This window comes from Argopecten irradians, chromosome 2, assembly GCF_041381155.1.
Source record: "Argopecten irradians isolate NY chromosome 2, Ai_NY, whole genome shotgun sequence".
NCBI classification, from domain to species: domain Eukaryota; kingdom Metazoa; phylum Mollusca; class Bivalvia; order Pectinida; family Pectinidae; genus Argopecten; species Argopecten irradians.
Window position 1 is genome coordinate 20,533,227 of NC_091135.1, and position 24,477 is coordinate 20,557,703.

The 24,477-nt window shown below is 33.3% G+C and overlaps 1 protein-coding gene across 1 annotated transcript in view; it reads left to right on the top strand.

Annotated features, from left to right (window-relative positions):
• The window catches only part of LOC138314777 (A-kinase anchor protein 9-like), a 118,351-nt gene that overhangs the window by 51,337 nt on the left and 42,537 nt on the right, over positions 1–24,477 (top strand). Inside the window, 17 exon segments of the mRNA XM_069255309.1 lie at positions 1,601–1,720; positions 2,189–2,438; positions 5,846–5,922; positions 6,414–6,603; positions 9,357–9,569; positions 10,416–12,143; positions 12,533–12,654; positions 12,957–12,975; positions 12,978–13,327; positions 13,674–13,778; positions 15,943–16,119; positions 16,328–16,783; positions 16,980–17,131; positions 17,543–17,739; positions 17,886–18,017; positions 20,992–21,222; positions 21,610–21,822. Of these exon segments, the coding sequence (XP_069111410.1) occupies positions 1,601–1,720; positions 2,189–2,438; positions 5,846–5,922; positions 6,414–6,603; positions 9,357–9,569; positions 10,416–12,143; positions 12,533–12,654; positions 12,957–12,975; positions 12,978–13,327; positions 13,674–13,778; positions 15,943–16,119; positions 16,328–16,783; positions 16,980–17,131; positions 17,543–17,739; positions 17,886–18,017; positions 20,992–21,222; positions 21,610–21,822 (4,732 nt within the window).

The window sequence follows — 24,477 nt, forward strand, 5'->3', positions numbered from 1 at the left end:
TTTATGGTTTCATAGGGAAACAATTTTTTTTTATCTTCCTTTAAAAAATTAGCAAAAATATTTTTTTAATTTCTTCAGCAAGTTTTCCCCATTATTCAAATTAATAAATTTTTAGAGAAACCCAAAACGTGAAATTAATCTTACGATATCTGTTTAGAAATAGATGGCATGCTATTGCATGCTCACTGTAATAAGAAGCCAGTTATTAATTTAATTGATGTATTGCCCGAAGACTATCAGAATCATTACATTGTCACAGATTTGACCAACTATATGTCACATTATTGTAAAACATATGTGTTGGTTGGTTTATTCAATTAATGTCCTATCAACAGCCAGGGTCGTTCAAGGACAGCCTCCTGTGTACAGTTCTAACATACTGCAGTCTCCCAAAAACACTAGACATGTTTGTAATATGATAAATAACCTGATGTGACTTATCACTGTTTTCACTGGTAGAAAATGGACTACGTGAATCAAATACTGACAAAATTGGGAAACCAATTACATGACAGCTTCACATCTCAGGCTTGTAATATATCAAATCATTGATCTGTTGAGTAAATTCTTACTAATCAGAGCCTCTATCTAGTGATATGTGCTTGGAGGACGACAACATGATCAAAGTTAAGTGAGATGGTTAAAAGCCTGGAGTTAGATGGCAGACACTATTGGTTTTCTTCTTATTAATTAGTTTTTGATGTAACTATACTGTATAATTCATGTAACAGATCAAAACCAAACAAAAACTGTATTCTTATGTATAGCTCATTAACAGTCGTGCTGTATCATAGCAACAAGTCTCTGTAGCTACGGGACAATTCCACTTTGGTCCGGGATTTTTTTATACCGTAATCTTCATAATTAGTACCCAGGATGTCTAAATATTGGTGTTACAAGAGGCTGTTATTAAAGGCAGTATGTACATTGTATTGATATCAGCCTATTCTTGGTCATACTTTAAAACTTAACATTATTCTGACATCCTGGATGCAGAAAGAAAATATCTTAAAATAGATATTAATTTGTTTAGATATCTTAAAATAGATATTGATTTGTTTAAATTGGCAATTAGTGGTTCAGAAGGATAATCATTGAATGCAATTATAAAAATCAAGGTTAATAGTTGAAACCAAACCAGTCCATGAAATAGAGAAATGAAAATAAATATAAAAAGTTATTTGATGGATAATTTATTGATTTATTTGACTATTGTTTTTGGCTGAGATCAATAACTTGTGTGTTAGTTCATTCCTTGATTGTTATCGAGTTGGACAGATACACTTTTTACATAAATATTGGCTTATTTCTCAAGCACTACCATACAGGAGGATAGAAATAGAGGTGATATCCAGTTAGACCTTGGTCAGTAGGTGTGATGGAGACTCGAGTCATATGGTGGTGTCCAGTATACAGAAAACATGTAGTAAAAAGAATAACATTGCAATCACAAGTATACATGTTTATGTAGTGATATCAAGTTTGAGCTTGACCAATCAGAATAGCCTGGATTAATATATGGATGGTGATGTCCAGTTTGACTCCTTAAGCAATAAAAACAGGGCTTCTTTAGTTTTAATGTCCTTATTTTAACTTTCAGACCACTGACCAGATCCGACAAGCCCTGGGGACTGACCAACAGGCCAAACTGGACCATGTCATGCAGTCCATCGAAGACCAGCACAAGAAAGAGATGGACCTGGCTCAGCAGCAACATGTGGTCAGTACCATTCAAATAAAAGTGAATTTTACTGACCTGGGTGATTCTCCGGTAACACCAAGATTCATATTAACATCATTAGTTCATAAATTATTGGGTATTTCTTTGTATCAAAAAGATGAAACATTACATAATTGTTGGAGACAGGTTTTCTTGTGAGAAATTTAATTTTTATCATCATTGAGGGGCATCACACACATGTGTCCTGGCCTCAATTTTACGAAACAAAAGTGCAGACTTAAGTAAAAACTTAAGTTTTTCTCCTTATGTAACTTATGTGACAATTTATGACTTAAGTCAGTTTTTGACTTTAGTTTGTTTCGAGAAATCGGGACCTGCAGTTCCATCTCATTATGTCCAGTTTTGAAGGAGAATGAAATGCTGTAATTTTCTACAAAAATTTCTCATTCTTTAAAGCCATACTCTTGACTTTGTATTGGTGTCCTGACTGTCTGTTATTTTGTGCAGGACGATATAAACCTACAGGTGAAGGCCATGCGCCTCACCCTGGAGCAGATCTACACCAGCCAGCTGGGCCTGGTGAGGGCCGATCTAGAGAACCAGCACACACAGGCACTGGAATCATTACGGGAATCCCTCACCAAGGAACATCAGGCAGAAATTAATCGTCTCGAAGCTGATTGGTCAGCTCAGATGGCAGAACTTGAGGATGAACATTCGGACGAACTCCAAAGGTCACTTCTAGAGGAAGCTGTGGGTAAGTCACCTTGACCTTTGAACTTAATTTAATTTTTTTTCATATGAAGTTCTTTAATCAATGAAAATGCTCTTGGCCAGAATATGTTATTTCTGAATAGTTGTGAGGTGGACACGTTTGATCTAGTTTTACCTTGAATGTGACTTTTGTTGTAGTTATGTTGCATGATTTGTATGAGTAAACTATACAATAACTGTACACAAGGTATTCTGTTGAAATTCATACATTTGGGACTAAACAAAAAGATTATTTGCACAAAATCGTATATCTGAAGTTTGATTTGAGTTATACTTTTTAATGCTTTTGCATGAGTGTTTCATACAAAAAAAATCTTCTTCCAAAGCAATATATCGTCTGAATTACAAATTCAATAGAGAGCACCACACACTATGTACAGTTATTGTTGTTATCAATATTGTAGTGTAGTATGTTCATTCTGATTAATCTTGTTGTAGTGATGTTTTAAATTGCATGTCTATTATATTTCATTTGCTGTTTTTAACACTTTCAGTTTTTGACTTGAATTTTTATAGATTTGAAAAAGAGAGAGTGAGATATCATATAAAAACTGCTAATATGTTTGCAGTTGTTAATTCAAGAAAACTATTCATTATTTTTTTTCATTATTTGTTAACATTATTTTTGTTGTTGTTCAAAGCCACCATGTTTAAGTGTATTACATCAATTTTCTCTGTAGTTCTGTATAATAACATTCCAAGTCTTTGAATTAACTGCTCATTAAGTTATTTATTAGCAATGAAGGCGTTTGAACAACACATCCAGTAGTAGTATTTTTTTAATGGTATATGGGTCTGATTCTGTTCTCTGTACCATACATAGTTGTCCAGACTATTGAGGTTTCTCTCCCTTGTGGTAAGTCTCCTGTCTCCATCTCAAGCTTCAACAGGACCTTGATGCCTCTTTGTTAACAGAATTTTGATTGGTCAATTTGGAAATAAGTTTTGTGTCGAAATAAGTTCTAAAGAAGGCAAAAAACAATAAAAGATCATTTCAATCTTATGAACAATTACCACTAGATTTGACTGTTAAGGTTTATCATATCAGTAAAAAATCACTTTTCTGTTTTCAAATGATCTCAGGCTATAAAGAAGGTCCAGAATTTCAGACTTTTTCTCTCTGTGCACAACATGCATCACTAGTTATTAGTACTCACCCAAAATTTACGTCTTGGACTGACCCATCAAAGGATGGAAAAGTCCATGGTGTAAATCAAGGGGTAATGGGATATATCACACATTTTGTGCAGGTCTAGAATTCCATGCAATAGATAATAATTATCTTTATTTAACTTTGAAACCAATAAAAGTATCTAGCTAGGTTTAGATTATTGTAAGAGTTATTTCCCTTGTTTATTTATCTGTATTTGCTGGTTTATCATTAGTATAAATAGCTTAGTAAATTTAAATCCTATGTTGTAGGTAATTTTCTTATTTACGTGTTGTAGGATAAATATTTTAGTAAGAACAAATGTTGAAATAACTTGCATGTTAGCAAAAGTCTTACACAAGCAACATTTATATGTTGTAGAAGGACAGAAAATTATAACACTTGTTTGATACATTCTGTAAGCTTAAAAATGACAGGTTTGATAGGGCATACTGTAAGCTTAAAAATGACAGGTTTGATAGGGCTGGCGGTATTGGTAGATTTAGATAAACTTGTGGTTGGTGATGCGCTGGTTGCTTCGTTCTTTACAGTAATCATTTCATTTCTATGTGATAAGTATACAAAAAATAAACTTCACAACTTTAAATTGGCACGACTGTGAAGAATTAATCCTATTTCAGCCACGGACGATTGCGATTGTCACAATAACAAATTGTGTACACTTTTAAATAACTTTGACAACTTCAATCATTGAATTAATTTGCAGATATTGAAATCTCAAAACTGCTTACTTTCCCATTAAGATGATGCAAGAAATGCTATTATAAGCAATTTATGCAAAATATTAAAGCTGCTATGTATACATGTATTACTTAATAACAAACTGTTTATATCATAAGAAATGTATAACAACCTATAAATATGCTACATACACTATATCTGCATGCAAGGTTGAGGGAAGCATAAAATATTGTGATGTAATCCTGATGACTGCCTGCTTCCATATTTATACATATTTACAAATATGTGTATAGGTCATACCGTAATCATGTAATCAATATCCGTATATCACGTATATTGGTTATATATATTCTGTGAGATCAATATGAAAATTTAATACTTGAAATGCTACCGGGTATTTATAAAGACAAGGTTAACACATTTGCTTGTTTCAGATGGCTTGTTTAATTTCATAATCTTCCATGATATGGCCAATTTCTCAGTTCTTGTAAGAATCAGTATTTAGTTGTGTTATCATATTTCACATGTTACCTTTACTCAAATCCTACTATAAAAGCAACAAAATAATGTTTTAATTGATCAAGCTATCAAACTTTAAGCATCTTTACCTCATTCTCGTGTCATTTGTTTCATTCTAGAATTTAAAGTATAGTCAGTACTGTTTCATCTATAAGTAATTTATAGCTTTGATAGTAGGTATTTATTCCTCCCTTTTTCAATGAAAGTCTGAGTATAAGTTAAAGAAATAAAAGTTTATAGCCATTTAAACCTGTAGTATTCATACATATCTTTTATATTTCATATATTTATTAAGAAACTGTAGCCAGTACAATATATGATTTTATTTGCTTTATTGTTACTATGATATTAGAAAAAATAAAAGTTAGTCTTGTTTGTGATATGTTAGTGATGGTCCCTGTTGCAAAATTTGCTAAAAACGTTAAGGATTGAGCTAAAAAGAAATCATATATATGCTTTAAAAGTATAAGGCATTTAGCAAAAATAAAAGCCAGATAATATGTTATATTATAAAATTAAATTGTTATAGTTATTTACAACATCCTAGTGGCATCAGGAGAGAAAGGCATTTGTATATATCAGAGAAAAAAACCAACATATATATGTGATTTGTTGCAGAATCTGTCGCCTGATTTACATATGATCTATATATCTATATCACCAGCTGTGATCAGCTTACCTGTATATATCTCGTTATTTTTACCTCAGGTGTTAAAAATTTTCCAATATATGCCAAGTACGTAAATCACATTATCTACGTATATATATGTACATACAGTGGTTGACAACAAAGTCAATTCTATCCTTAGAGTTAAACCTCACCTGACAAACTGATCAAGCCTCCAATATTGCCAAGTCAGCCATGACCGACATTTGATCATACTAGACAGGATCATACCTGATTGGAGAGCAGTTTCGATTTCAGTATCAGGAAGTTTGCTCTAACTTTTGATATGTTTTTGTGGGACACCTTTAAATGGCCAAGTTTGTGACATTTTTCGGTTCTGTTTTTACCAAAGGTTCGGAACAATCCAAGGCCGCTTATATCCAGAACCTTAACCAGAAACTAAGCGATGAGCACCGCAAACTTCTCGAGGTAAGTTCAAGGGAAAAAGGCTTAAAATTTGGACTTTAAAAAAGATTTAAGTCATAAATAGACAGTGGTCAAGCAGATTAACTGTCCAGCTATACTAAATAGACAACGGTCAAACAAATTAACTGTCCAGTAAATCTCTTGTAAAGTACAGGATGACCACCAATACAAAGACGCTACACATTATTATAGGGGTATACTACTAGCCATGTGGTCAGGTGTTATTTACAAATAAATGTCGGTGTTTTGGAGAGGAAAACAAAGAAATATGATCTAGATGGGAAACACAGAAACAAAGGTAATGTTGGAGCCATAGTGTTATTTTATCATGAGCTTATGTTTGATAATTTTCAATTTAAGCGTTGGACCTCTGGATTTAAGTTAAGAAAATGTGTAAATGTATTGAAATTTAAGGGTTTTCAATAGACTGGATACAAAAGATTGTTGAATACTTTCATTTTCCATCAAATTTTTATGGGTAATCTCTTTTGCAGAAAATTTCAGAGGATTTGGAAAAAGGTGCCGAGATTAGAAGGCACACTCCAAAAAAGAAAAGGAAATCTGGTGCTGTAACCACAGAGTCAGATGGGGACACAGAAACAGAAAGTATCCATTCCATGCCAGTAACTGGGGAGGAATATCAACAGGTGGAAGAGCGTGAAAAAGTGCTGGATAGTGTAGAAGGTAAATAGGATTTACTGTAGAATATATAAAATAAATATCTTTTGTTGTTCAGATTTTACTCTCGATTTTAAGGCTGTATGGTTCCCCAGAAACAACAGCTGGGAGTTATCTGCCTTTACGATTTGTATGTATTTGTGTTATTCAGGGTGGTATACTGGCTCTTCAGTTGTATAAATAAGAAAATTTTAATTTTGAAATAAATGAATTCTGTTTTATGAATAGACATATTTAAATATGTTTGAAGTGGGTGTGCTGTGTTTGACATTTAAATACAAGTTAAACTTTGCAGTCAATTTTGTCAAACAAGTTGTTCAACATTTTATTGTTAAAATCTATTTGAATAATTGACTCGTATGGTGATTTTAAATTTGATTTTCTATAAAGATGTCACCTTCGTGCTGAAAGATCTGCTTTTATATTTGCATACTTAAATCGTTTACAAAAAAAAGTTCCACCTTTTTTGGATGAAAACCAATTCTTTTTACGTTCCTTCTTCATATGTAATTAGACCAAGAAACCTATAATTCTGCGGTACTGTATGTTTGTATTGAACCTCGAACTGAACTATTGATGGATACCAATATTGCTGATATAAGCAAAAAAGAAATGAAATACATTCAATAGAGTTTTGTTTTCGTGTTAAATTGTTCATGCATTGACATGAAGCTGAGTTAATTTTATTAAATGTATTTGATAGAAATTGTGCCAAGTAAAGAAGCATAAATCATGCAGCTAAAGTATTTTTGATATTCAGTTAACTTTTAATTGATGAAAAGGAAAAATAAATATATTTCTAGAGCGTCAAAGTATTGATGGTCTGGTGTACCTAATGTGAAGTCTAAATCTGTTTACATACACACATAATATGATCTTTTATACCTTACAACCTTTACAAAATAAGTCATTTGAAAAAGATCTTTAACCTACCAGAGCTGAACATTTTCCTGTTTTTCATGCTTGTTGTAAAAGTGATAATGTTTTCAATTTATTCCGAAGTTGTCTATTTTGACGTAGAATATGTTATTAAAGCTACATCGTTTTGAATGGCATTTCAATAGTCAATGGGAATTCTCTGTTCACTTTGATAGTTATCTATGGAGAATTAAAGGGAATTAGTCTTTCAACTCTTCAACTGGGTTCAGCAATGAATGTATGCAATGATATTCCAACTATCTATATGGACATTAAAGAGATACCTTACAGAATATTTCATCCATTTAAATAATGTCACATTAACTCGGTCAGCTGTGTTGTAATTTTATTTTCTAACCCTTAAACTTTATAGTCAGTAAATACAAATAAAGTAATAAAGTATAATAGTTGTCGACATGCCGTTAAGGAGATATAAAAACAAGATTAAACATGAGTAAATATTATCACATCTGTAGGCAATATTGATACAACTGACTACCTACATAGGCATGTAAATGACGTCCTGGCTAGTATATATATATAAATACATCATAAAAATTCATTTCAATAGAGTAACATTTAGTGCAAAATGTTGTGTGTGACCATAAATGTGTACTCATAAAAGGTACCATTATAAGATTGTTTGTTTCTTGTGGTTAATGTGGTCCTAAAAATTAAATTCTCCTCACAAACATTCCTCAGACTCTTTCAATAATCTATTTTGGAAATGATTCTACTTTAAAATGTCATAATTAGAAAAATCTTTTTTCAATATTACTATTACTACAAAAATAAAATACCGTAATCAATAATAAACATACACGGTATAGCAGTTTATTTTCGGAGAAATGATACTTTCGCGATTTCGCAGCACATTGATCGTGCAAAAAAAGCACATTCAGAAAAATGTTGTGAAAACTGTAAAATTTTAGCAAAATGTTTCCTTTCATTTAGAAGTTATTTTAGTTCATTTAGAACCACAAGGCCATTTGGTAAAATACACCATAGATGTGAATACATACATGTATTTCTTCTTGGTGGTCATGTGGGTGGAGGATAGGTTTCAGTTGCATTGGAAGGGGAAATAACTCAATTAATTTGTAGTTACTTTGATTTACCTTTGAAGGAAATGACATTTAGAAAAAAAAAAAACACGTGAATGTTTGATAGCTTGTTAAGGAACCTGCATTGAACTTCAATCTTTCTGTTGTCAATTGTTGTGTATATTTCTGTTGTCAATTGTTGTGTAACTTCAATCTTTCTGTTGTCAATTGTTGTGTATATGTAAGACATATTTGTCAATTGTTCGTGTATATGTATGACATATTTGTCAATTGTTCGCGTATACGTATGACATATTTGTCAATTGTTCGTTTATATGTATGACATATTTGTCAATTGTTCGTGTATATGTACGACATATTTGTCAATTGTTCGCGTATATGTATGACGTATTTGTCAATTGTTCGCGTATATGTAAGACATATTTGTCAATTGTTCGTGTATACGTATGTCATATTTGTCTTTTTATTTGTCAATTGTTCGTGTATATGTAAGACATATTTGTCAATTGTTCGTGTATACGTATGACATATTTGTCAATTGTTGTGTATATGTATGACATATTTGTCAATTGTTCGTGTATATGTACGACATATTTGTCAATTGTTCGTGTATATGTATGACATATTTGTCAATTGTTCGTGTATATGTACGACATATTTGTCAATTGTTCGCGTATATGTATGACGTATTTGTCAATTGTTCGCGTATATGTATGACATATTTGTCAATTGCTCGAGTATATGTATGACATATTTGTGGCGATTGATCTGTTATAGATGTCCGACTGTCATTTGAGGCTCAGCGAGAGGAGATTGTTACTCTCCGTGCTGCCATGCTTACAGAGTATGAACAACTTCTGGCTCTCCGTGCAGAAACAATGGCATCCCACACACAGGAAGTGGAAAAAATGCAGCATGATATGGAGGATCTGCAGAAAACATACGAGGAGAAAATCAAAGATTTCCAGACCAAGGTGGAATCCCAAACAGGTACATTTTCACATTTCTTTCACCAAAGGCAATAGGAGTATATACGGGTATGTATTAGAACTTTTTTGTTTCTCTCTAAGTGTCAGCCAATGAGCTTCTATGGGGTTATAGTCTATGAGCCCTTTGTTGAAACTCTATTCATTGGCGGTTGTATAAGCTCTGTAGTTTGTCAGTCTGTAAGCTCTATGACAATTCTGTTTAAGATGTCTGGTTTTTCAGATTTCTGGCTATGGCATTCATTTTATTGGCTAAAATTCTAGAAATCAAGGTTTAATTGAACCACAATGACATTTTTAGTTGTTGTTTCATGAAAGTTTAAATTAATACTAATTCTTAGCTGAAACAAGAGGTTTTGAATTCTTGAGATGAGATACCCTGTTAAAGGCAAGGAGATGAGATCAATGTGACCTTGAGACCTAATATATCAATGGGCAGCTTTTTCTTCAGTTGAGTGCCCAGAACCACATCCAATGATCTATATCTGTACACTGGAGCATCACCTACATGCATAATTGATTAGTATAAAATAATCTGATTGTGAACCCCAGACATCACAACCCCTCTTTCCCTATAATCAGATGTGGACTAATCTGTATCATTTAATGGTTCAGACCATTTCTTTTTTATAGGGGTATATGGTATGTTTTTGCAAAGTAGAATATTCTGTCTGCATATTTGGCAAGCTTATTTAGTAGGTAGAAATTGTCTTAGCCAGTCCAATAAAATGCAGATGTTTCTCCAATAAAATGCAGATGTTTCGAAGAATCAGTAGGTACTTTTTTGTAACAAATGAGTTTTTTTCTATGAAATGTCTCTGAAATTTAATTCATTTAATTTTGTTTTTAGGTGAAGCCCTGCGACTAACTGTCACAGAACAACACAACAAGGAGTTAGAAATCTTACAGTCTGTGTATGAACAGAAGTTGGTGGATCTCCAGGAATCCTTCGCCAAGGAAAGGCAGCAGCATCAGCAACAGATCGACCAACTCAAGTCTTTAACACAGGAAGTTTCTTCTGGGCATGTTCAACAGGAAGCTGAATCATCTTCTAGTGATACAAATGTGGTTAGTGATAAGGAAACGTTTGATCCTTCTGCCTTAGATCGTGTCAGTGAACTGGAATCAAAATTAGCGGAGAAAGATTCTGCTATTGAATCGTTACATAGTCAAATTACTGAAATCCAGGCTCAATATGAAAAGAGAGATACTGGTCTGTCAGACATTGAACTGGAATTGACTGAAAAGTGTAAAGAATTAGACGAAATGAAGCAAATTCTGGAGGGCAAAGACAATAAAATTCACATTCTGGAAAAGGAAAAGTGTGAAGTGGAAGAAAAATGTGCTAAAGATATGATGGAGTCAGAAAAAAGATATTCCAAAGAGATTGACGAAATGAGCTCAAGACTTATTGATATTCAGGCAGAATTGGAGGCTTCACGAGAACAGGAGCGTCTACTTGAGGAGCAGTATGAGGAACTACAACATCAACATGTTCAGGCACTGGAAGGGGCACATGAGGACTTTGATCATGAAAAACACGTAGAAGTAGGCTCACTTCAGTCAGAGTTCAAAGTTCAGTTAGAGATTGAGCTCAAAAGACAGGCAGCAGATTTAGCATTCGATCATGAAGAGAAAATCAAGGAAATTAGCAAAAGTTATGAGGATAAAATCCAGCAACTTCAAACAGATTTTGATGAAAAGTTATTAGACATTAAAACACGGGCTTCAGAAGCCACACCTGATGTTGAAGATAAAGATACGGGCACAGAAAAAGGATCTGTTGTGTCGCAGGAAGTCCAGTCAGATGTTGTTGATTCTAATGTTGATATAGAAGAGGGAAGCTCAAAAGCAAGTACTGTCGTGGATGTTTCTAGTGATAGAATTCCTTCCCGTCGACAGGAGTCAGATGATTCAATTGAGAGTGATAGAGAATCCGAAACATGTACGCCAAGAGGCGGCAGGATTTCACCAGAGGCGGGTAGTGCAATGTCGTATGAGACTGAGGAAGATTCTGTTTCACAGGATATAACCCAAGGAAGTGAGGAGGCTGAGTCTATACAGGATACCACTCAGGACACAACACAAGACACAGATTCTGAAACGGTGGCGGGACTATTTAAGGAAATCTCTAGGGCAAAAGAGGATACTCTGTCCTTTTTACGGGCCGAGTATGAACAGAAAATAGGGGCACTAGATGATCGGTTACGACAGGTCATGGCAGAAAACTATGAGTACGAAAAAGACACTGAAGCTCTTAAAGAGCAGTTAGAGGATGTTAGATTAGAAAATTCTAGTTTGGAACAGAAACTCAATGAAATGAAAACAAATTATGAGAATAAATTAAAAGATATCGAATTGCCGTCTCGGACAAGTGGAGATGTTGATAAGATGCGGCATGAGTATCAGAAAGAATATGAAGAAAATGTGTCTGAAATTCGTAGAGAGTTTGAGGAAAAAATGGATTTACTAAGACTTGAGCTACAAGAAAGTTTCGAAACGGAAAAAGATGATCTTGTTAATGAACATCGAAAGAAGATCAATGAAATTGAGGAGAAATACGAAAGCTTAATTGAAAGTAAGTAAAAATAATAATATTTAAATTTTCATTGGAGAAGTTAAGCCTCTATAGAGATCAGTTTTTAACCAAAACAATTCAAACTTAATTACACAGCTTAGCTTCTTTTACACTGTTGATTTATTGAAATCTTAAAGACACATGTGTAAACTACTTTAGTTATTGGTTTTAATGCTTGGAGTGGGGGAGTAAAAAGCATATGAAGAATAATGTTTAGAATTATTTATTGATTAGATAATAGGCTTCCATGTACTCTTCAAGATTGATTAAAAGAAGTTATGATAATATCTTTTTTGGAGGTCTCAAGTTCAAGGTTCAAAAGGCATTTCTCTAGGCAAATTAACAATTTTAATAAAAACCAGTAAAGATAACTGTTTTTACTGTATTAGGTGTACGAAGTGGAGATGCCCCGGAGGTGGCTGATATTGTTAGGGACCGAATCGACACAGAACTGGAAATGGCCAAGACTCTGATGCAGCAAGAATTCGACGAGACTCTGGAATCAGAACAGGTCAGTCAATATTCATTTTGCTTTACTGCTTACTGTTTTTACATAGAATTCAATCTTAATATCTTTTTCACTTTTTGAGAATCATAATTCTGTGACTGAAATTGGAACTTATATTTATGGTCAATCTATCAGTAAAATTATAACATTAAACATTGTAAGTAGACCACAGTCTGTTGAATTGGAAAATGAATAAATAGATAGATAGATAAAAATTAGTAAAATAAATAAATAAAAAATAAATAAAACATAGTGTCTGTTTGTATTATAGACTAGCTATATCAGATATTTTTTACTCCCTGCAGGCTCGAATGATAGAAATGCAACACAAGAACTGGATGATCTTCAATCACAACATGAGAATGACATTGCTGACTGTCGTAAAACACTTCAAGATGAGTTTGAGACTCGTCTGCATGACTTAGAACAGCTACATCTTGAAGAGATGTCAAAAATAGAACAGCTTCATCTTGAAGAGATGTCAAAACTACAACAGGAACTTATTAATTCTTCATCAGAGTCCGTACCTTCAGAGTCCCAACAGCAGCCCTCAGGCCCTGTGTCTATAGATGTTGCCAAAATAACCGAGAGTTTGAACGAGAAACACAGGGAAGAATTAGCTTCTCTAGAATCACATTATGATGCCAAAATCAAGGAACTAGAAGATAAATATTCGGTAGGTCACACATTGAATTTATATTCATCTATTAGTGGTATGAAATTTTAGTACAGGAAAATTGTTTCTAGATTATATTGAAGTGTCAATGCATCATTGTTTTTCTTTTCATTAAAGCTCTTTGGCTTTTCATCACACATCTTTTATCAATTAAAAAATTATTAACATAATATGTGGATAGTTATTAATTTGATTAAGAAAGTTTAAAAAAAAAAAAAAAAAAAAAAAATCCCCCCCCCCCCATCAAAAAACCAAAATTTTCATTGTCTCTTTAATTAATATACAATACAATAGCTGTATATAAGTCTGTATTTGAGATAAAGACCGAATGGTTGTATTATTTCAGGGGGAGATAAACCAGTTGATGACACGTTTAGATGGACACCTTACAGTAGACACTGGGACCATGGAACTGGCTGGAGTTGTCTCCCCTGTCTTTGCAGTGCCAAGGGTAAGTTCTAAGCACAAAGTACACATCAAAGCATTGTAATATGACACTTAAACTTGATGTCTAATTTGTTTACGTAGTTATGAAATTTTTTATGAAGCATTACGTCATGCTATCATCCGACTGATGAGAAATGTCAGCTTGAACTGGAATGAAAGCATTTCTTTTCTTTACATTTTAAATGATAAAATCCAAAATTACAGATGGAGTTTCTGTTTGTGAGTCATCACAGCTGGTTATGTGTTAGTGAAGAAATTATAAAATCATCAAAATACTTTCACAAAGGTATATATTCCCAAATCAATAAAATACAACAGATGTTGGATGTAAAGATATTGATTTTTACTTATATCTGGCTTTAGAAGTTGACATATGTATAAATGTTTTGTTGTTTTTTTTGTTTTTTTTTTATATTTATATATTACCTGTATGTTGATTATTTAACAAAGAAATACAATTAAAAAAAGATACTTAATTAGATATGTCATTGTATTACATAAACCTATTGTTTTTCCTTTGAAAACAATTTTATATCTTTAATACTTCAACACATGGTCACCATATGACATATAGTAATTCCTGTACAGCAACAATAAAATTTCAACTTCACTTTTAAAAATTTTCAAAACATAATGATTCTTTTAATTGAGATATATGATATCTGTATGTAGAAGAATATGTGTAAAATTTACTGTGAGGAAAACTCATTTTCCATGTAAAGTGCAGACTTTCGCAATATTATATCATTCAAAAGAAATCTTTTTATGAGGGAGGATTAAAAAATAGTTTTCATTGAGTTATGAACATACATGTACTTTAAAATGGAAAAAACAGTTTCTATGGACATAAGCCTGTTGCTGAGTGTATACCTGTGATATTTACCAATCAGAATGGTACACCGTGGCTACAGATGTTGTACCTATCACTGTAGGGTATGCTATCGTAGTGCTGTGGAGGATACGAAGTAGAGATCTCAAACATTTTACATTGATAACTAGTACTGGAACTTCTTGTTTAAAAGAGAGTATATTGACATGCTTAGTAGATATAAAGATATCTGATCTCTTACAGCATGAGGCTCGCCGAGTACTGCATAACCACTGATTTTTCATTAATCATTCTGACCTATCAGAGTTACTTCCCCTAGATTCACTCTGTCAGTATGCTACTGTAGATAGCTGTATTATGACGGATTAGAATGGCTTATGTAGTCTGTAAGAAAGACTCTTGACTTGTACTTTTTTAACATACTTGACACCAAAGAATAGAATATTATGAACTATGATTAGATAATACTCACAGATATGCTGATCTATCTATAAGTATTAGATTTGTTGCAATATAGATGTCTCATGAAATAAAAATTATCCTTTTGAAATAGAAAGAGATAAATTTAATCAAGTAAGAGGTAGTTTGTCAAACATTAACAATCATACAATCATGTTTCTGATTTTAAATGATAAAATGAGGGAGGGGGGGACAGTGGATCCAAATCTTGATCGACACTGAGGCTACTCTCAGCTGTGTGTCCCTTTGGGTTGTGAATCATACCTGGAGTGCACAACTGTCACATGTTACACCAGGTATGAAACAGACGCCGGGCATCAATATCGTGACAAGTTTGTGCTGATCAATTATCCTCCAGTGCTTAGTATTTAGATATTGATGTGAACTTCAGAAAGTTACAACACAATTATGTATCGTTATGGAATTACGGCTGGATTTCACTCCAAGCTGAAAATCTGTAGGTACCTTTACAGCATTGTAATTAATTAGATAATTTTAACTGAATCTATCTCATAAGTGGTATTAGATTGAGGTAAGACAATTACAGTACCTTCTTGTTACTCCAATACAGCTGGATGTGGATTGCCTTCCTGCTTTTTAGGTGTAACTTTGTATTATGTGTATGATATTTCAGTTAGTATATCAATACTGCTATATCCTAATTAGCTGGTTGTTAACAGACTCACTTTATCTTTCTTAAACAGATATACAAAAATATGGTACATACCACAAGCAAAAATGAAAATGAATTTTAAAAAGATAGCAATGACTATATACATATAAAATACAATTTTCAACTAAAGCTGTATGCATTTTTGTATCTGATGGTTATTTCTGTTACTATCAATTCTGAATTATTTTATGAGATGTTTTTTTACAGCTACCTTTGGTTAAACTAGAACAGACAGAAAGTATGGAGAGGAAGGGTTCATCTGGGGAAGATTCTGTCCCCACCCGAAGTACTCCCCGCGACCTTGACAGTGAAAGGTCAATTGATAGGTCGGAAGCCATGGAGACACTATTACCTCCGGCCCAGATTAGTCCGACCTCTGAGGCGGTGAGTTCATATGTCACGTTCTTTGTATGTAATATACCAGTAAACACATATCTATGAGTTGGTTGAATTTTCCTATACTACAATACATGTATAAATGAAGACAGAAAAGTTTTTGGTCTTTCTTGTGGAACATTTTACTGGATGATTTACTAATGCAAGTCTCTAGGTTGGGATCCTGTATAAAGTAAATATTGAAATTGTTTTCCAGCTAAGTGACCGTGACCGTGATAGCCTGAAATCAGAAGAATTAATTATGAGGTTTGACAGTGAATCTGAAGACAATGGAATGGAGGAGCGACCTGGAGCCAGAATGGGCCATGTCCCTCTAGACAGCGCTGACTTCAGCTCCGAGGAGGAGACCATTGATTCTCCTGGTCGGACTGACGCTCCGCTGGAAGAACAACTTATCATACCACAACAAAGTTCAGCCCAGAACATGGCTCCCCCAGAGGAGCTCAAGGAACAGCAGATAGAGGAGAAGGAGCAGGATGAAAGTGAGGCTGATCGTAGTGCCAGCCCCGCCGACATTTTGTTACAGACTCAGTCATTGGCTGGATTCACATTACCGACATCTACAACTGGATCTTCTACAGGGTCACAATCGGCAGACTTCCACGAGACACTATTGATGGAAGTGAAGGAAAAGGATGAGAAAATCAAACAGGTCAGAAAGAACTTTTCTTTATATCTGGTAAATTTAAATCTGATACTCAATTCTTTCCTATATCTTAATTTCATATTTAGAAAATCTTTTGATAAGCAAGTTTTTCTTGCATTTAATGCAAATTGCAATCTTCATTTTAGAAATGGAAAGTTTCAAATCATAGTTTTGATGAGCAATTTTGTTTTTGCCTCTTTAGTTGGAGGCAGAGATACAGATCTTGAATGGACATTTGAAGAACCAGACGGAGGAGGCCAATTTACTTCTGTTACGACGAGAACGAGAGGCTCAAGAAGGTCAGAATCTGGAAGAACTGCTGCGACAGGATGTATCTCGTGTTAATAAAGAAAGGTATGTTAAATGGATGTTTGGTGTCCTAACTATTTACACCAGAAGTCTTATTCATGTCCCTTTACAAATCCAATAAATAAGTTAAGGTAGAAGCCTTATATTAGCCTGTGAAGTTAACCTAATTCCTAGATCTTTGGGTGGGTGCTTCTGAAATAACATTTATGAAAAGGTACACATTCCGATTGTGTTAATGTTAAAATCAATACTGTGAAAACTTTGATTAAAATTTACTCTATAGGAACCTGTAATCTGTGTGCAAATGTATTTGTACAGGTTCTTTTCTTGGAACTAAAAATGCCAAAAAAATCCTTCTTTAAGTATATTTTTCCTATCAAAAATTGCAAAAGAACCAAGTCCAGGAAGTCTCGAAATTGATGAGTTCTGATCGTTTCAAATTTCAATTTCTTACAGAGATTCAATACAACAAACCAATGAACACTTGATGCAGCTGCTATCTGATGCCGTCAAGACATTCATGAGTGTTGAGGAATCAGTTGGAAAGAAGTTGTCTAAGATTGTTACTGAGACAGGTGACCAATCTGGCCATTCTGGGTCCAAGTCTCCGCGGTCAGCAGAACAAAGTTTAGGAGGTCCAGAAGGAGCTGAAGGTAAGACTACTTAATATAATGTTACTCCATGTCCATCCCATTGTGTACTTTTATGATTGTCTATGAGGGGTTTATGTAATACAGATATATTTTGTTCTATAGAGGGGATGCAGTTACCTATTAACATATATTATGTTATATTTAAGGTGGAGAGTTCCATGATAGTGGAGATGTTCCTCAGGAAACGTCCATCTTATCAAACGACGAAGGCTTGGATCTATCTCAGCGACTCTGTGAAAGTATCTTCCTCGACTCAGAAGGGGAGGAGCTTCTCACAGGTAGGTAGAGCTATGCTTCTCATACATATTCATAATGAGTAGGGGTCAATTAACTTCTCATACATATTCATAATGAGTAGGGAGTCAATATACTTCTCATACATATTCATAATAAGTCGGGGGTCAATTTAAGCTTAATCTAGACTTCTATTATAAGAGTTTGACTATCATATTAAGGGTTTATGCTAATATAGATATATCCAGACAAAATACCCGATACCTGCTGGTTTGTCTTCATAGATCAAAGTCTGACCCATTGTGAATAATATTATTAACAAGTCTATAACGTTCATGCATATTCAACAGGTCAAAATATTCATTCTCTGAACATTTTTATTTCAAAACTTCATGCTAGTGTATTTGCAAGGAGCTGAATTAACAAAGAATTTTGTACAATTTCACTGTAATTTTGTGTATAAAAGTCAACAATTTTGGATTACCAAATCAAATGGACTAAAACATCATTGTTAGAAAGTCTCCAGCAGAGTTCAGGTTTAATCACTTATGTGTATTCTTCAATTCATTAACATTCAGTAAAATTGGAGTTAAAATTCAAATAATTATGTAATTAATTTTATTTTTCAAATATTCATGTAGATTACGTCTGGGTGAAAAATTTCATCATAGGTTGGTGACCTTTCTGATATTGGCCTCACATTGTGTTATTTATTGATCACTTTTCCTTCTTTATAAAATTAAGGATAAAAATTAAAGTATTACATTCACATGAAGAATTTCATATCTTGGCTTTTGTCACCTTCACAAGGATAAATGTGGTGGTTTGGTTCGATTGTCAGATTCTGTTTACTTTTGTTACAAATGGAATAAGATTATTATCACTTAAAACATCTGCATGTACTTTATTTCTATGTTTGCAGTGATCACATTTCAGTTATTGTCTCACATATATGTGTATAGTGTGTATATACATGTTGGTAAAATGAAGGTAGCATTAAGATGCAATTTAGTTATCTTATGGGAGAAAATGTAGAGCAAAAATAAAAAGGAAAATATTCATTATTTCCAAAAATCAAGGTGTGATAAAGGATTTTAGAATAAAAAATATCTATCTAAAGTAGATTTAAATCTTACAAAAGGCTAGCAAATCTTTAGAGCTGAAAATTACTTTAACTTGAAATAAAAGCAAAACAAAAATAACAGCTTTATATAAAGAAGATTAAATTGATTGGAATTCAATTACTGAAAACAAAAACTTTATATTACTTTTGGAATTATCAAATTGATAGTTTCTTTTCCAAACCTGTCAGAAATTTATGATTACCCCTTTTTGGCCCCAGAAAAAAATGAAAAAAACCAACAACATTATCCCCCCTTATCTGGCCCCTGACTGTCAGTGCAGGATGCTAATTTCAGCAGTTGAAGTTTCCATTTCCTAAATGTCACCCATGTCTATGATTCATCCTGATGGAGACGCCAGTTTCAAATTTGTGTTATGAACAAAAACTGGATTTTATCGGCAGCCTTGGCAAACCAGCTGTGTATTCTAATTACATAAGTAATTATGAGTTCTATTATTTACGTTATTGTCATATTTTGTGACATGTTTTAAATTTAAGGTTTGTCATATGTTTCAACAATTGTTTTGTCAGCATATTAGGACATGTGCTTTTTTAGCCAAATAATCAACATGTTTTCAATAACATTCACTTACAGATAAATAATCTATCATGATTAATTGATTAGTCATATTATGAAAAATAAGGTGATCAAACTTAAAATATTTTGAAATATGTTTTGTGTTTATTTTGAGTTAAAACTAGAAGCAAAACTGAAAGTTTAAATTTTGTATAACTGAAGTTAGACTTTGTTTAAAATTTCTCAGGACCTATCTTATTATATTTAAATGACTGTTTATCAAACCTTGTTTATATATATACTGAATAAACCCATTTCCTGAGATGTGATCATGTATTTCTTTCCTGAATGTAGATTATAGACATGTTTTATAGAAAACAACAGCACAGGTTCAATATTAAAATGCATTTTTTACCTTATCCCTTAACAGTCTTCTCCAGATTTAAAATAAAACTTTGTTGTAAAGTCGTTACATCAGATAAGAAATGAACAAGGGTTTGGCTGTGACAGACTGGTATGTCTGTACATATGTCCAACAGCTGTGTACGTGCACACACACTCACAAGTGGCTGTTCATACACTACACTGATGTGTATTGAATTTCAGTACAGCAGTATTAGTGTTTAAATCCTCAAAAGATGCTGACGTTTTAAACATTTGTTATTTTTATTTTGACTTTCACTGAGTATATTAAGCATTATAAAAAACTGACATTTATATTGACATCTACATCTAGTTGCATTTTCTGATTATACAGAATAAATACATACCAATATGTAGCCTCAAAAATGTTAAAAATGAAAGGTTTTTGTTACTTTGTAGTGATTTTTCCAATCATATACAGCCAAAAGGTCAATTTGTCAGTATCAGATTAACTACTCTTTGTGATATTTGTTAGGCAATAGGCTTATATGAACTTAAAACATGAAAGTAAATAATTAGACTATCTTGAATTTCTTTTTAATTATCAATGAATTAGTCCATCAGGTATCTGAATTGTCTTCTACTCTATCTAATTAGGGTTTTTTTCCAAATCTAAGCATTATGTACTTTGTATTGATTTCCTTCCCTCTTTACATGAGAGAGACCATTTATAATCAAACCTGTCTATAAAGACCACTCAAGTGAGAGGGAGAAATTGTCTTTATAGCCAGGTGTTCTTGATAAACAGGTTGAAATTGGTCATTTGGGATCCTAGTAAAGTGGTCGTACTAAGCAGGTGGACTTTATTCAGAGTTGGGGCTCTAGATAATGACAGTACTTAAAGCTCCCTCTTTATATTAGCCTGATATACCAGCCTAAAAATAAGCTTCATATTTTAAGAAATATTACTTTATTTTCTATAATCAGTACAACATTGAAGTATTTTCTATGACAGATGCTAGTCAGAGACTCCAGGGATCAGTGACACGTCTCCTAGATATGATCGAGGACACGACTCGTCAGCTGACCGATGCACGCCGCACCCAGAATGACCTTGTCTCCACCCTGTCGTCCGGCCAACAGGAGTCCCAGTCCCTTGAGTCTCGATGTCAGGAGATGGAAGACCGACTTCGGGAACAGGTCGAGGCTAAGGAGTTCCTTGCCCTTGAGTTACATAAAGCGGAAGGTAAGTTACATTTGGATTGGTGTCTGTGCTTTAATTAACCTTTTCAATTAACATTTTCAAATGTTACAACGGTCCACTGTTTTTTACCATTATGTACCTTAACATTTTGTGTCAGTACACCAGATATGGGAATCGGGCTTAAAAGTTTTATCTTCTAAGGAATTTTCTTTCATTATGTATACATGTACAGCAATTTGTCTTTTCTTGGAAAGTAAATGGGTTTTAAGAATACCTCAGAAATGTAATAAAAAAGATATGTAGCAACTAGCATAAAAATTTAGGCTTGGGGAAATAATGGTACGACTTCAGGTTCAAAAGCCAAAAGGAAGCTTTTCTTCATCCAAGACATACACTTGTTGTTGACTAAAACCAAATTTGTATTTACAGGGTTGATAGAAGGTTACAGTGCGGAACGCGAAATGTTAGAACAGCGAATACAGGACCTAGAGGAACAGAAAGAGGCTCTTGTCCTTGACCTTGAAACAACACGAAACAAGCTGGGTGACCTTGAAACCGTACATCATGAGGCGACGTCACTTCGAGCTGAAATCCAACGACAGCACAATCTGGTCCAGGAGAACGCCGGAGAGGAAGCACAAGGTTTACGTCGAATACGTTATCTCTTACTACCAATAGGTGTCGCTGTCACCAGCTTCTTGCTGCGTGACTATCTATAATCTATTTATAGCATCTTTTTGTGATAACATGTAATAATCATGCTGTGTTTGATCACTTAGAATCTATTTATATAGTGTCCGATTTGATTTGATATAATTTTGATAGAATTTATTTTGTGATGATTTATAATTAGCTTACCTTGACATATTAATAATTACGCTGAGTCTCTAACCAGGTTGATATGTTGATAGTTGTATTTGTTGCATATTTATCATCATAACATACATAATGAATGCAATAGCCATGCTTGATTGAGTTTGTGTGCTAGAATGCATTCAAAAGCATGGAATGTGCAAGACATTATTATTATATAAAGAACTCGTCTTTAGAATTGAAATTTTCTGGGGGAATAAACACAGCAACAGGGACAAATGTTTGTTTAGTAAAAAGGTATTGAATATTGTTTTTTCTTAGAAAGTGGTTTATGCAATATCTTTAACAAACAATTGCCACTCATTTTTAGAACTTATTTACCATCCTAAAATGTAACATTTATTCACCCCAAGAGCTGTTCTCATATTGCCAAAGGTACTCATTCCCCCTGGAACTTCGACTCTAAAAGATCCAGTTCCTTGTAATGTTTTAACTTGTTATATCTGTTGATGTTGAACTTTGACCCATGTTGATCTTTGACCCACTGCCTTTGAAGAGGCATCCATTTTGATGCTATTCAGATTTGTTATGAATATTTTATCTAAGAAGATGTCTATATATACATATGTTATGATAGAAATAGGGTTGTGACATTTACCGTTGCTATGGATATGAGGTCATTTTATGAGCTTTGGAAGAGCATATGACCTTTGACCTTTATGAAGCACAGGCCTTTTCTTGTCCAGATTTGACTTGTTATATAGATATATATCAATTTTATTTTTTCCATTTATATGTGTTCATATAATTCATTTGTTGGAAGATAATATTTATTCTTTGATTGACTAATGAATCGCAAAGTTTAAAAACAATTGTCGAGTTTAGTCAACATCATCATCAGATGTTATTGTATCAATTTAGTTTATATCAATTCAGAGTAGCATTTTGTTTCTGATAGTTTGATGATTGTATTATATAAAATTGAGTATGGTAAATATCTTTGGGTGCATACATTTGATCTCTTTAAAATATCAATCAGTTATATTAAAAGTATAAATAAATGAAGCAGGGTGAAATATGTAAACAGTGAAGGTGAAACTATAGAGGAATTTATGATTGGTTTTATCTGAAAATAAACAAAATTGGATTGATAATCAAGACTTAAATCTTCTATCTTGACGAAAGTAAAAATTCATAAGTGATGGTAGCTTCACCATCATGTAGATGACAAAAAGAAAAAAAGGAAAAAAAAACAAACAGTTAAGGGTGTATGCTACCTTAATTAAAACATGTTTTATACCTTTTGAGGGTAGGCTCTTCAAAATGAAATAGGTTTTAATGATGAAAACAGTAATAATGTAATAAAACTTATAGATAAAAAATGTGTCTTAAATGATTTAAAGTTTTGAAAAAAGGGAAATAACTCCAATACACAAAAAACATGCTATCATTAAGGTAGCATATAACCTCAAGGATAGAAGCTGATTATGTCAAAAGAAGATAACCCAGACATTTTGAATTGGAGAAACCAATTAAGAAGGTAATTGAATTATCAATTTTATCTGCATGCTTATTAAGTACAATGAAGTAACATAAAGTGAAATTTCATGGTGTTAATTAATTTTAAAGTATTCTAAACCAATGTTTAAATTTACATGAATTTTATATTTTTCGCAACACTTAACTAATGTATAAAAACATATTTTCACATCATTAAAACTAGCAAACAAACCCAAGAACTTTTCAGTAATAGCATAAACAAATTTTGAAGATAATATAGATTTTTTTATTGTAAATGTGGAGTAGGGTAGTAGAATAATTAGAATAGTAAAAGTTTAGTTCAGTTACAGGTATAACGTACTAGGATGTGGTCAAACTGGACAGGGAAAGGCCTCGTGTACTCCTCAGGTAAGGAGTGCTCTCCCCTTATTATCTATATTTAGGCACGGGGTTCTTGGCTCTGGGGACCGCGGGTTGTGGAGGTAACTACATTATAATCAGAATTCAGAGGGCTTCAGCTTCAATTATAAAATATTTATGTTCCTTTCTTTATGGTCACTTCATTGCTTTAATCATAACACATTTGAATATAAGTTAGTAATTGAAAAGAAAAAACAAATGTTTACATATTTATGTAGCTACATTGCATGGAAAAAATAGTACAAATCTATGTAAATTCTTGCCATATGTACTTTTGACAAGTCTATTAGAACAGTCTTGAAGCCTTAGCCCTTTGATACAATCTTCTACCCTGTGGCCCCTCTTGAAACGCAGTAGATTATTCTGGTCCTTTGTGGTGGACCAGTCTATGCTGTTAGGGTGTGTTCAGGGTTAAAGGTGCTTATTGATACAGCGGGTCTCCTTGGTTTTCCTTGCTCCAGCTTTTGTTACAAACGCATTACTGACGAACAAAATTGTTACAATATATTCATGGAAATATGGTGCATGACCTTTTTTTTTTACCTGAGGAAAGCTAAAAACATC